Source organism: Centruroides vittatus, unplaced genomic scaffold (genome assembly GCF_030686945.1).
Source record: "Centruroides vittatus isolate TY-2023 unplaced genomic scaffold, ASM3068694v2 contig_301, whole genome shotgun sequence".
In the NCBI taxonomy this organism is placed as follows: Eukaryota; Metazoa; Arthropoda; class Arachnida; order Scorpiones; family Buthidae; genus Centruroides; species Centruroides vittatus.
Genome location: NW_027121927.1, coordinates 3,079,239 through 3,093,995, shown reverse-complemented (window position 1 = coordinate 3,093,995; position 14,757 = coordinate 3,079,239). Strand labels below are relative to the sequence as shown.

The 14,757-nt window shown below is 28.7% G+C and overlaps 1 protein-coding gene across 3 annotated transcripts in view; it reads right to left on the bottom strand.

The window, feature by feature from the left end:
* Nucleotides 1–4,527: 4,527 nt before the first annotated feature.
* LOC136972753 (protein O-mannosyl-transferase Tmtc3-like) overlaps nucleotides 4,528–14,757 on the bottom strand; it is a 35,410-nt gene continuing 25,180 nt past the window's right edge. For 2 of the 3 annotated variants that reach the window (XM_067267372.1, XM_067267369.1), the window contains 14 exons: nucleotides 14,146–14,401; nucleotides 13,785–13,933; nucleotides 13,459–13,542; nucleotides 12,630–12,767; nucleotides 12,171–12,264; nucleotides 10,262–10,396; nucleotides 8,698–8,780; nucleotides 8,464–8,536; nucleotides 8,307–8,393; nucleotides 8,154–8,227; nucleotides 7,938–8,058; nucleotides 7,762–7,863; nucleotides 5,545–5,628; nucleotides 4,528–5,330 (listed from right to left, as the gene is read on the bottom strand). In XM_067267372.1, coding sequence (XP_067123473.1) covers nucleotides 5,076–5,330; nucleotides 5,545–5,628; nucleotides 7,762–7,863; nucleotides 7,938–8,058; nucleotides 8,154–8,227; nucleotides 8,307–8,393; nucleotides 8,464–8,536; nucleotides 8,698–8,780; nucleotides 10,262–10,396; nucleotides 12,171–12,264; nucleotides 12,630–12,767; nucleotides 13,459–13,542; nucleotides 13,785–13,933; nucleotides 14,146–14,401 — 1,735 coding nt within the window. In that variant the 3' untranslated portion in view covers nucleotides 4,528–5,075. The remainder of the gene's footprint in view (nucleotides 5,331–5,544; nucleotides 5,629–7,761; nucleotides 7,864–7,937; nucleotides 8,059–8,153; nucleotides 8,228–8,306; nucleotides 8,394–8,463; nucleotides 8,537–8,697; nucleotides 8,781–10,261; nucleotides 10,397–12,170; nucleotides 12,265–12,629; nucleotides 12,768–13,458; nucleotides 13,543–13,784; nucleotides 13,934–14,145; nucleotides 14,402–14,757) is intronic. The other variant, XM_067267370.1, reaches the window with a different exon arrangement.

Sequence of the window (14,757 nt, the reverse complement as noted above, 5' to 3'; positions counted from 1 at the left end):
GGGAAAAAATACGAAGAAATTGTATTCACAACACTTGATATACCTCTCAGTTGGAAGAATTAATGACATTGTCATAATTCATTGTTTCTTACTTCTTGATAGTTTCTTTGTATATGTGACCTTTTCATTAAACTTATATGATTTTTTATTAAGTTAAGGGTATAATATAAAAGTATTAATCTGAATTATTTTTCAATTTTCATCATGATTAATTTAAATAAGAAGTAAGTAAGTCCGATAATGGGTTTGTAAAAGCAAAGAAAAGAAAATGTCGAAGAATAAAATAAATGACGTTGATTTATATAACGGAATCATTTTATAAATTAAACATTATAGAAGCTAAAATATAGTTTTTGCATGCAAAATTGAATAGTTTAAACAAGAAAAATGTATGACATTCCTCTTACCAAAGGTATATTAATATATTTTTTATTGTAGAAACGTATTACGAAAATATATTTTATTATAAAAATGCAAAAACCTCAGAGAGAGAATTTCCTAGTAATATATTTTATATTTTAGAAATTGAAAAATAAAAATAAGAAAAAAGTGTATTTTGTAAACCTCAGTAGAGGAATATACTTTTGAAAGGTAAAAGGAGAGGGATAAAATATTTCAGTTTCTCGAAAATTAAGTAGGGTTTGAGTAAAGTTGGGAAAACTTTGCTCGAATGCAAAATTGTTGGTTGATATTATATTTGGTTGATGTGCCAAGTTAGAATTTTAGAAGGAGAAATGCGAGATTCTCTGAGTTCATATTACACAGGCGATGGTTCGATATTGACAGCTCTTCAAAGAAAGGAATCTTTGGTTTCTTTACCTTCGAAGAAAATGCATATTTGTCCTATTGAAGAGGAAAAATACCCATGTCGTAGGATATCATTTAATTCTTCTTCACTTAAATTACTGTTTTAATTACTCTAAAAGGACTCATTTAGAGATTTTGCAATATTCTTATACACGTTTTGGTAGTGCTTTTCTTTTAGAGATTCACATAAAAGTAACTTTTTCTATATAATAATTTTAACTTCAAAACACGATTGTTTAAAAATTGCACTAAGAGCAAATTGGTACAGAAGAAAATGGTGATTTTTGGATGATTTCTTTCTACTCATTTATTTAGGCACATTTCGCGATTTCCCCGGCTTGCGGTATAGAATTATCTGATTTTCAGGATAAGATGAGCCAATTACGGAGTCTGAGTGGTATTTGGGTCAATCGCTGCACAGTGATCTGTGGTCACACCCATACAATGTCGATAGGGATACATTCCATAGTTAACGTCACGTTTCCTTATTTAGCTGATTGGTTAGTGGTATGGTGGGAATTACTCCACAAAATGAAATCTAATTATCAGACAATACCTTTATTAGTTTCCATAAGTTCGAAATTTAAGTTATACGTTATGAAAGAAAGAATCGAAATTATTCCTTCAACGATAACAATTCTTTAAATCTGTTTTTCCTTCGAATAAAAATATAAATTGTTATTTCAGAAAACATTTTAGAAGCAGAAATATATACCAAATTCAGTTAAGGGTAGAGTCTTTCAACCGTTTGTTCCGCCTCTTTAACTCAACAAAATAAACCTTTAGTGGAATTTTTTTTCTCTCGAATTCCGTTAACTTTTCAAAATACCCGTTTGTATACATAGTACAAGCACACAATTGTTCCAAAGTCAAATAAAAGAACAAGGAAAACTAAACCATCATTACATACTAAATTCTAACCTTAAACATATTATTACTACTTTTTAACAAACTTTATATTATATTATAAGTACAAATTCGAATTTTTTAGAAAATATATATATATATATATATAGTTTAGTAATGGATACAATACAAAATTCTTGTAAGGAAACGTGTACAAAAAGAAAAAAATCTATTTCTACTCGCTTTAAATTACTGCTGCTAGAAAAAAAAATCCTTTTTTTAAAGCTAATTATGTGAAGTTATATGTATTTTGACATAATCTCCTTTAATTTACAGTTGTAAATTTTTGCTATGGTCAATTCCAGGTGTTATCAGAAAGCAACAGAACATCTTTACGACAAATATCGATCGCGAGGAGACATCGCGACAAGTTTCATGACAACTTGAAATATCTCGGTATCAAAGAAGCGATTAGTTTTAGTTTGGGCGTTTGAATCCTCTTTGATGCGATGTGACGAGAGCTTATACTACAAGAACCTCTCCAATCCTTTGATTTATGCAAACACATTGAAGATAAAACCGTAAGTAATGAGTTTGAATAGAGGGGTTACATACATACACATATATATACATTTCTTACGTAAATTCCTTTTATTTTATACGTTTAATTAAACAGTAAATAATCCGAGTTTGAAATTTCATAAATTTTAAAAGTTTTCGAGGGTGAAATATTTTTTTTCCTATTGTTTTGACAGTTTAAAAATTATGTCTGGTGTCCTTATACTCTCCGTTATCAATGGTTTCCAATGAATAAGCGTATTGGAAAAGTGAGTCATGGTGACATTCTCTGGCTTTTAGCATTCAGTTGAGTTAGATGTACGAAATTCGATCCATTTTAGTGCGATAGCAGATTAGTTTTCAAAGAAAATAGATATCTATCGACATCGATCGTTTCAGACACCTATTTTGTGCAGATCATAAAATGGTCAAATGATAGCATTCTATTGGCTAGATGAACTACTATTCAGCTTATATCATTCACAAAACGGCATAAATTTACTGGAAGTAGAGATAGATGACTATATATATATTTTTTTTCAATAAAAATGGAATAAAGTCCGGTTTCTGCCTTCGTAGTAAGCGATAAGGTTGATCTCAATGGAATGTGAATAGAAGCTTTCATTCTGTTATTGAAAGGCTGACTTCACTCTACTTTTATACAAAGGGCGTGATTTTTCACTTGACACTATAAATACAAACTTGCACATTCTATTATTTTCTCTCTTTTTTTCATCTTTATTTATTTATTTTTTTGATTATTTTAAATTCTACCTTATTTTTACCAATAGTTTCTGTCAACGTTTTCCGTTTTTTTGAATGGAATTTCTGCATTGTGTTATTGTTAAAATTAACAAAAGCATCGTTTTCTCAGCGTAAGAAACTATTCTTAAAAAATGTAGAATTAATTTCCAACATTAAATATACAAAATATTGGATTAAGTAACACTAATAAAAATTAAGTGGCAAGAAACGTTGATTGTTAATTAATGAAAACCCTAAGAAGTATTCTAGAATTTCGAGATGTAATCATTTTTAATATACAAATAAATTTACACTTAAACTCGGAATTAGTATTTGGCAACGTTTCAAATCCCTAAGGTACAAATTTGATATATCCTGTACGTTTCCACTTTGGAAACATAACGTTATGACATAACGTTAACAAACAAAAATAAAAATCAATATAAAGTAAATTAAAGAATTTATTGCTTTAATAATTAAACCAGTCTATATTAAGCAAATTACATTCCTTCGGGTCAGACGGAGTGAAGTTTAAATGTTACGACTTGCCACACGCTACTGACTGTTATTTGTCGGGATATAAAATATTCCATGTACTCATTGGTTAATGTACGTGGATGGAAAGCACAATCTTAGGATACCAAAACCTCGTATTCATTTAGAATTCCAAGAGCGAATCCAATATCTAGAGATGGTAACAATCAGTATATAATATATTCCGGAGTTGTAAAGGTTAATACCCATTACTTAATTAACAAAATCAAATGATATATTAGCGATGGTTTTAAACTTTTAACGAGTCGAACAATTGGGGGTACGTTGGCAATTACATCAGACATTTAGCAACAAAACTTAAGACATTAGCAGTTGCTTTCCAATGAATTATGGATGCATAGCAGAACGAGATTCGGAATTTCCTATTAAAGTTTCAAAGAAAGAAGTTGGTGTGATAAAGTAATTTCTTCTAAAAAATTGTCGTATGACCCCGTACAATGGTCCTCAATTAATCTAATAACGGTACTTTCTTGTATGCGGAACAAATTGATATCTGTCTGTACTGTTATCACGTAATATACCTCAGTAATGGCATAGATTTTCACTCGTTCTTTATGAGATATTCATTATTGACTTATATCTTAATGGCTTGCTAGAGAGATAATAGTTTTCGCCATTACCTATATTATCGATTAACTTGAGTTTTTCTTTCTTTTTTTCTAATATCAAAATTGGAAATATTCGAAGAGTTTGCTTCGAATAATTCCGAAAGAATTTACAGTCGATTGAATCAAAAATTATTCTAGTTTTGTAAAATTCATGGATGAATGAAGAGTCATTATGTTCTTTCTTTGCAGTTGATGACCCGTGAAGTTTTTACCTTTTATCCAATTTTATTCATAAAATATTACTTTTAAATATTAAAGAAAATTGTTTTCAATTATTTTTCACTCGGAAACATTGATACGAAAAGTACTTTTTGAATGCCCGCAAATCCTCTGAGCCATCTTTATTGTTCTTTTATATTGTTCTTGAATTTGTATCCAAGCGATTTTAAAAGATTAAAATATTCGTTAATTTTTTAAAAAATTGAACTGTAATTTATTGATCACAGGATGTAATTATACTTGATATGCCCATAACTAAGAACACATTACATGATATCTTTGGTATACGCAAACTAATGAATATACAATAAAAATAGAACTCTATTCCGTAGAATTGTTGCGGAATTGAACATTTACACAACATAATCGCGCTCTTCTTATTATATATAGCAAATAATATGTAAATTATAAACATGTACATACCTGAAACTAAGAAAAAATTGTAAAATAATACATTATAATATATTCTAAATTCCGTTTATCACAGAAAATAATCGAATTGTCTTCGTCACAAACACCAATGATTACACCTCGCTGTTAAACAGAAAAGGTGCACATATAAAAATAATGGTCCTATTTACTGTATGTACACGGATATTACTACTTAATTAGTACATAGCATAGATGTTTATTAGGTATCCCGTGAAGGACCAGATAGCACCAATAATCAATCATTTCTAGGAACTTCTTTGATGATTCTGTCACTCGTCACTCGAACGATTGGTATATTTATATATATTAATTTAATAGCGAAAATTTGCTAGAATAACTGCTGTTTCGTCCATTTAGCGATTGTTTATCTTCTTGCTGTTTTAGACGATCTTTAACGATTTTTAGATGACGTTGGACGTATTCTTCGTGTGGAGCTATACTCACTGCTTTCTTCAGACACGATTCGGCTTCTAATAAAAGTCCACGTTCCACGTACACCACACATAAATTATGTAACGCTTGAATATTGGAAGGTTCCAACGATAAAATATCTTCGTAACACTATAAAAAAACAAAGGAAAAAAATATACACGATAACAAATGAATAACAACAATAGACACTAAAATCCTCCCGAGTTTCGCGCATTGAAAGTCAATAAAATTAAACGTTAACGTTAATAAAATATTAAATTGAGATTAGTTTATTATTTAAATTATTCGAATATTGTGATTAATAAACTAAGAATGAATATTTAATAAAGTTGATTGTTATCACCTGTTTAGCAGCGTCCAAATTGCGAACATGATTAATGTATATGTCTCCCAAGAGTATAAGACCTTTTACATGATCGGGATGATTCTAAATTAAATATAGAAAATGCTGTTTTAAATAAAATTTAATTATCTTTCTTAAGCTAAACAACTCATTAGGATGTAGTAAAACTTTTCTAATTATCTTAAAATACTACGGTTTCTATCTTAATTCCATATAGTAAACATCTTGATCATAAATTTGTATCCATATCGACCGATTAACTCTCGAAGGAAGTGCAGTAATCAAAATAAAGACAGTCTGCACAATAAATCGATAAATGGGACAGACTCGCACGGTTATTCTCGTTTATTTTGAATGATTGGAGCGCATCTAAAAAACCAAATTCTCAATTTAACTATTGAACAATTATAATGATCATAGAGAATCTAAAAAAACAACATAATTATCCATTTCTTGTAGTCAGATCAATCATTTCTCTAAACAATGTTTATATCTGTTTTTGAATTTCTTTAATTCTCATCTCTCTTTCCTCCATAAAGAAAAAGGAGGAGAACTTCAAAAAAATTCCTTTGCTTTAAAAAAAAAATATTTAACTTGAGAAATAGTTTAGAATATAAACTTTATTTCTTAAAAAAATCACACGGAATATCGAATTTTTGTATGAAAGAAAAAATTTTTTATAAAAATATAATAAATCTTCCGCATCACTTAATTGTAATTTTTCCAATTTTAACGATTATATTTAATGTCAATTCAATAATATTTTCCTTTTTTTTTCAATTTAAACAATCAGAAATTGCAGGGAAATAATATTTTAATCTCTCATTAATAATTTTATTTATTAATGAAGATAAATAATAATATTTTATCATTAAGAATGACAAATTCTGCATAAAAATAATAATAATTTTCTGGATATTAAACTCTCAAACCCTCCCCTTTCTCTGTATATATATAAATATATATTGATCCCCCCTCTGTTACATTTTTCATGATCTACACATTCCCTAATTATATATTAAATTATAATTAGGATCATTTCTTTATTAATATTCAGTTGTGAGTAAAAAATGAGGAAAAAAGACAATCATCTGTAGAGATGTAGGTCATTGTTTTGTTTGTAGCAACATCATTTTCATTCTCATTACTGTCAAATATATTTTTTTAAGATGTGGACCTGTTTAATGATACAATAATCCAATTATTTTTATTATTATTATTTTTTCTTTTTTTATAAATTAATAGAAACTGTATATGATCATTAGCAAATAATTTGACACGTTCCTTTATCCCTCAATTAATAAAGGAACCAAATAGGATTTTTTAAAAATTCAATTGCATAAATATTTTTATAATTTAAGAATTGTAAATTGTAATCATTTTGTAAATAAAAAGCTGTTAAATGAAATTGATTCTCAACCTTTCCTTTTATCTCTCAAATGAATATTAATTGGGAATGTTCTTGTAGAACTCGCGAGCTACTGGTTGAAAAATAAGTATTTTAGCTTAAATTATCCTAATAATTATTGTAAAATTATTCGAATAAATTAATAAATAATAAATTCGGATAATAAATGAATAAGTCACCGCTCTGTAGAATAAATAAATAAATAAATAAATAAATAAAATATATATATATATATATATTAGATCTGACATCACACCCTTTCTCTTATCTTTCTCCCCAACCTTTTCTTTTATCTGACAAATAAATATTAGAGAGAATGATGCTTAAGGGTTCGCGATCTACCGGTTGGAAAACACTAATTTAAATTCATAAAAACAAATTTAAAATAATCAATAAATGAAAGATTTTCGAAAATAACTAATTAGTTTGTAATTAAAAATAATTTTAATCTATAAATCGAATAAAATATTACACAAATATTCGATTTTTTGTTTAATTTACTCCTTCAAAACATTTTTTTCCCCTCCTTGCTTGCTCCTATTTTTACACATTTAAACTTTCAGGAAAATCAATTTTAATAATAAAACTTTCAAATTCCCAAATGAGAAAATCATTTCGTAAAATTTACTATAGAGAATTTCTTTTAAAAATTGATATAAATTTATGGATATATTCCGTGAGTGCAGGGATATATTTAAAGAATAAAAATCTCCACCCAAAGTACTGTTTAATGTATTTTTGTTGGTTGTACACGAAAACGAAGCATTATTTTCTTATTCATTAACAAATAATTTATTAAGTTTACTTACTTTTAACAATTGCTTTAGAACAGGCACAGCTTCGAAAGGACGGTGAGCATCGGAAAGAAGTAACGCCAAGTTAAAAAGGGCACTTCTAAAATCGTCGCGTAACTAAAAAAAAAGACAAAAAAATGATTAAGATTTGCGTGTATTTACGTGATTTAAACATGCAAAATCATCCAGACCTCAATAGCTTTACGAAAACACTTCTCGGCTTCACTGACATCACGATTGTCCATAGCTAACATCCCTAGATTGAAATACACCCTTTCGCTAGCTTTTCCCTTCTGTAGTAATACGTTCAACCTTAAATAAATATACTAAATTAAATTATTTTAACAATTATAATTAAACTTTTAATTAAAATAAATAACAATAACTGGATTTAAACAAAAAATTACCTTTCGTGAGCGACTTTCCTTAATTGGGGACTTCCAGTTTCTTGTATTAATATGGCGGAATTCATTAAAGCTTGCTATAAAAAGTTCTAAAAATTATCCAAATTGTTCGTTAATTATATTTCAAGTCATTAAATAATCGAGTTATTTATATACCTCGTGTCCTGGATCTAGTTTCAGGGCTTTATCGAAATACTGTAAAGCTTCGCTGGAACGTCCTTGTTCCAACAGAACAACCCCTAACTATATTATAAAATTTAATTAACGAGAAATAATTGGGAAAAAATTTCTTAAAAAATTGATTAAAACTTACATTATAATATAAATCAGGATTATTGCTGTCAAATTTTAAGGCTTTCTTGTATACTTCTCTGGCTTCTTCGGTTCTATAAAAGACTGAAGTCACTTTCAGATGACGCAAACAATTTAATAGTATTAAAGAATATTATAATTAAGTGGTTGATATAATAAAATTAGATTTATACAATAGATAAACCGTTTTTAATCCGTTGGAGTTAATTTCCAACATGACAAAATGGCAACAAACCTGTTTAATCTTACAAGAATATCCCCTCTGTTGATGTAAGCTTGGATATAATCTGCCCTCATACTAATAGCTTGTTTGTATAGCTGTAAGAAGGAATAGCACAATTGTTAATATAAGTGATTCTAAAATTGTATTTACGACTCTATTAGAATAATAATTTATATAGGGTAAGTGGTTGCTTTATAGAAATCGTGTCGACGATAAAGTAAATCTCTTAACAGCCGTTTAAATTACTTAATTACTGTTCATTACCCTTTCAAATCTTTAACTAACTAATCAGTTTTACACCAAGAATATTTATGAAATGAGAAAATTAAGCCGAATATTTGTTAGAAAATATAATTTATAAGCTATTTTAATTGTTTATTAACCCATTCTGCCGCAAATTTATAATCATTGATTATATACCACATAATTACTCGTTTTAGTTTTTATCATTAATTACGAGATAAGCATTATAAAATCAAAAGGGATAGTCTTACACTTCCGTTCGTTTAATGATTAACAATCGCCTCTGGAAAGACAATGTTGCCTGTATACTCCTAAGTTATATACAACAAATATATAGCATATCAAATTTCCAACTGCAAACTGAAAGGGGGGAACTTAACTACAACATTAATGGGTCTTTTCAGAATAATGCACGACCGTAATAATACATTTACTGAAGCTTGAATTTCTCTTCCCTAAAAGCATCTTTCTCAAATCAATTTTACTCAATAACGTCATCGTATCATCTCCTCCACTAATATAACTTCTACTTAACTTTAACTACGAATTTAATTCTCTAGATCTACTTTAAACGAATTTTAAAAAAAGCTTATTGTGTTTTTGTTACTTCCTCTATACAAATTTTAAATAATTCTATATTTATTTTAACTTAAATAAAAGTTTTAAGCGTTATAACAGAAACTCTGCCCTTTTAAACATCTTAAAACTTATAAATTCATTTTTGTTTTACTTATTTTATTTATAAAATACACTTTTAACGAGGCAAAACATTATTTTTGGGATGTCAGAACGAACAGAGGAAGAGTTTCTGTTATAACGAAGCGGTTGTGAGTGTTATAACAGAAACTCTACTCATTTAAACATCTTGAAAGTTATTTTTAAGTAACCATCCATAATTATTTTAAGTTAAATAAGAGCATTGCCATTACACCGCTCACAATCGTCTCGTTATAACGAGGCGCTACTCATTTAAACATATTAAAACTTATAAAAAAAAAAAAAGACTTTTGTAATTCGTATTTTATTTATAAAATAAAACATTTAATGATATAAAACATTATTTTTGGGATTCTAGAACGAAAAGGGGGGAGAGTTTCTGTTATAACGTTCACATCGCCTAGTAATAACGAGGCTGTTGCGAAAGTTATAACAGAAACTTTACGCATTTAAGCGTCTTAAAACTTTTAAAAATACAGCTTTTATTTATAAAATACAATTTTAATGAGATAAAACATTACTTTTGAGATGGCAAAGCGAAAAGGGGGAGAGTTTGGTCGATGGTTGTTCCAATTATTTAACGTTTATCCGAGTGAAAAGAACAAAGAAATCTCACCGAATCGGCTTCTTCTAGTCTGGTATCATTCCTAGATATCAAATTTCCTAAATTTAGAAAAACGTTGAGATGACTCGGAGCCACACGGGCTTGGTACTGTTCACCTGGACGAGGTCGAGGAAGCAAGTTTTTTGCCTTGAAAAAAACGTTAAATAAATTCGGTTAACAGAGGCTTTCTTAATGTCCTGCATTAATTTACTTACTGTTAACTTGTAAAGTACAGTTTTTATTGCTGAAAATTTCACGCTGAAGAAAATACAAGTCGAAAATCGATAATGGTTGTAAGAGGATAAGTAATATATATATATAAAGTTGTTTGGAAATTCTTTATTTTTGTGTTAGATTTGGTTTGGAAATTCATGTTTAAATCATATGTGGAAAGTATAAATCCCCTCGGCGTCCGAATGCAGAAAATTACTTCCACTCGTTGTCAGCGATAGAACCAGTTAAGGAAATTACGCGTTTCGTAATTACTCTCCCTCCTGGCACTAATTTGAACAAGATGAAAATCCCTAACGAACTTTACATTGTCTTAATGCGGACACGAAACGTTTCAAGATGATGAATTTGGAAATTGTATTAATGGAGACGGATTGCAATCTTCGGTTAAAGACGTGATGTCACCTGAGGGAGAGAGCCACTTTCGACAAAAGATATGTCCTGATGAATATTTTAATCGTTGTGACTATCAATAGACATTAATTTAATAGATTTATTGGTCGAGTTAACCCAACTTCTAAAGAATTTACAACACTAATTTACTTTAAAAAATTTACTCAAAATGTCGTTTTTAAGCTAACTTACGAATTAATCTGTTTTATTTGTCCTTTTTTTTACCGTTTAAATGGAAATTAAACTGAGAAATTGCAACCGGATTTTTTCGGTAAATTAATGTTACGCTCTTAATCTTCTAACAGTAAAGAAACCTTTTTGTATGATTAAATCACTCCGAAAAAGCCTTTTTAGACATTCAAACTAAGCTTATTTTGAGCTTATTAAATTTTCCAATAAATTGATGAATATTTTTACACCTAAAGAAACGAAGTAATAAACAAATGGGGAATTTTTAGAAGTTATTATTTTTATTTCCTCATAAAATATTTAAATTTTATTTGATTTTAACTTTGATCCTTTCCTGATTATCTTCTCTATCATTTTTCAAATTATTTTATCGCCTTCATAGAAAAGTAATCATTGACAGAGCAATTTTATTTCTCCTAACTTCGCTTAAGATTGCGGAACAACTATTTTATGAGGCTCAATTCGGGAACATAAGTAGCTTTCTACTTCATTAAATACTTTTTTAATCCTATAGATTGCCATTAACACCAACGTCTTCCAATTTAATTAATACTGTTTTAACTAATCTCCTTATACTAATATACCGTATAAATCCCGACTTAATTTTATTCTCGACGCTTCATTTACTATCGAAACGTTGAAATTAGTTGTAGACAATCACAATCAGTGTATACTAAAGCTCCGCTTCAATCCTTAACGTCTGAAAACTTTTGTTTTAATTTATTACTTCCTTGTTAGTCTATTGTATGATTATGGGTTAGACAAGATATTACTTTTAATCTTGAAGGAGGGTAGAGGAAGCTTTAGTAACATCTGTTCCCTTTCTGTGTGAAAGTACAACCAATATGAAAAGCAAAGTAAAAAGTAAAAGGGTCTGAAAGATAAAAATGGATATAAAAAGCAACAAAAGATACGATAAATAAAAATGTAAAGTCGTTCAAAAATCAACGGAAATAGTGAAAACGGAAAAGTAAAAGAATACGTTAGCTTTCCATTTTTATATGTTTTACATTATGTATGACTTCTAAACTGTATAAAAATGTCGAGTGGAGGAAAAAAAATAATAATAATAATTTATACAAAATTTACATTAATTGAAGATAATTACCTTCCAAAATGCCTCTTCCGCTTCTTGATACATTCTCATGTTGTTTAAAGTCCTTCCAACATTAATATGCGCTCCTATATCATCCGGTTGAACTCTGTTTTGCATAAAAATTCATTTAAATAAAACAATTGTATTTGAAACAATTTATCAAGATGACATTTTCACTAAAATTACTTTTATTAGATTACAATTTCGACTATTGATTTTTCTTTAATTACTGCTATTTTCCTTTTATTTGTTCAATTCTTTAATATATTTTTTCCCCTCTTTTCTTTATGTTAAATAATAATTTAGCATTTATGATATTCAATATTTGATTAGCATATCTGGTTCTTAAGAAAACAGCCGCTGAGGAAAACAAAGTGCAAACAATAAGGATTGTTAAGAAACTAAATTTGGTTAAGTAATTAAATACGTAAAGATTTTTGTAATTAATTAATCAAATATTGTTTTACTTACTCGGAAGCTTTCCTGAAATATTCCAGAGCTTTTTGATAGTCTCCTCTATTTTCTAACGCATGACCAACGTTGTTGTATAGCTTAGCATTGCGATCGTTAACTCTCAATCCAGCCATGAAAATTGTATACTCCGATTTCCTGTAGTTTACAATATAAAAAAATAAAATTTTATTAAATAAATATCGATCTAACAACGATAAGTAAAGTTTTTTTTTTAGATAATCTTCGATACAAATGGCACAGACCCTATAAAGTTATGATATAAAGGAAGAGCGCTGACCTAGTCTATCTGTCATGAAAAATAAATGACACCTTGAAGCAAACACAATTTATTTATGATCCCGCTATAGATTTTTAAGCTTAAAACGTCTTTCAATTGGTCAAAATATTTATTAAATATATCGATATTTATTTATTTTAATGAAATATTTGCGTAGAAAAATTAACAAATTATCGATTTAAAATTGTAATTTATATATTTTTTCCATTTTAATTACGGTAAAAATTACATTTAGAAAACTTCATTTTGCAGTTTTTAGAAAATAAAGAAATTCGTTTCAAAGTTTTAATTAATCAAAAAAAAAATTTATTTTATGAAAAAAAAGATTCGGAAATTGACTTCATCGCCAGTCAACAAAACATCTTTTGTTATGGTTGCAAAAATTCTATACAAAAGACGTAAAGAAAAATTCAATTTTCTGCTCCAGTTAGATAGTTGTTTCAACAAAACGAAAGATCAATTTGAATTCTTGATGCAATATCATCTTAGATAGTTTCCTTTCGAATTCTCGCCTTAACACAACATTAGCACAGTTCATCAATCACTCACCAATCGCTGTTCCGATGGACACTCTTCAGCGTGTGGATGAAAAGAAGACCCAAAACTCCACTCCACACGATTAACTTCCATCTTCTATACACAAATAAAAGGGGAAAAAAGAACAAGAAAAATTATTTCCAAGTACTCTTAAAAAGGCAGTAAAAAATAAGATTCTCCTAAATTAAAATTAAATTCTAGCTTTAGAAGAGATTTTTCAATTTTAATATACAATACACTTTACTTTTTACAGTAGTTGTATTTTTTTAAATCTATTAATTTCAAAAAATAAATTTTGATAATCTATACGTCAAGTTTGATTGATCTATAGACATCACCTCCTTTTATAAAGAAGTTGCCATCCATATGCTACAAGTAAACAGAACCCCATACTAGGAGTATATAGAACTCTTTCTGCAACTACGAAACCCACAGGAAAAAACAAATTGGAAGCAGGTAGAAACGGAAACATCATCAGAGAAAGACTCTAGAAAAGAACAAACAATACATTTCTTCAGATGAGAGCTTGTAAAAAAATTTTTTTCTGTATGAGGCGAGAATACTTTTTTCCCCCTCTTACAAAGAATTATTTCCTACAACAAACAATTTTTTTTCGTTATATATGTAATTTTTTCAGCGAAAACTTGAAAAATTTTTATTTTTTACAGTTTAATCTTTATTAATATTCAAATTATTTACCATTATCACTACAGAATAATGTCCTTCCGCCTCCGAAACCACGCTGCTCCTTATCAGTGCACTTATTGCAAAATATAAAGCTACGGTTGCTAAATTTCTCGGATCCAGAAAAGAATCCACGAGTGGAATGGTCCCCATTGTCCAATCACAGCAAAGATCACAGGGAAACAGAAGTAGCCAAACATTAACAGGCAATAAATAATTATAGGTAAGCTGTCTCGTTGGAGTATCCGACACAGCGGCGGGATTGTCAAATCTAAAAACGTTTAAAAAGTGTAATTAAAAAAAATTGCAAATTTAATTTCTTCGTTCCCTTAAGACCGTATTAATAATTAATTACAGCAAAGAGAGAAAAGCGTTTAAAATATTACCTGCGTGTCAAAAAGCTGCAACCTTAATAACCCTCACCTTACTCGACTCATTTGTGATTATTCTCTTCATCACTCATCGCCAATATATCTTGACGTAAAATTGTTATTCTTTTTAGCAACGTCGACCGGAGAAGCGTGTCATGTGATCAATAAACAAAACATGGCGGGTATATTAGTTATCTACCACAGATTAATGCATTGCTCACTCGCATCACGTAAGTCCCAGAGGTACAATGTACAC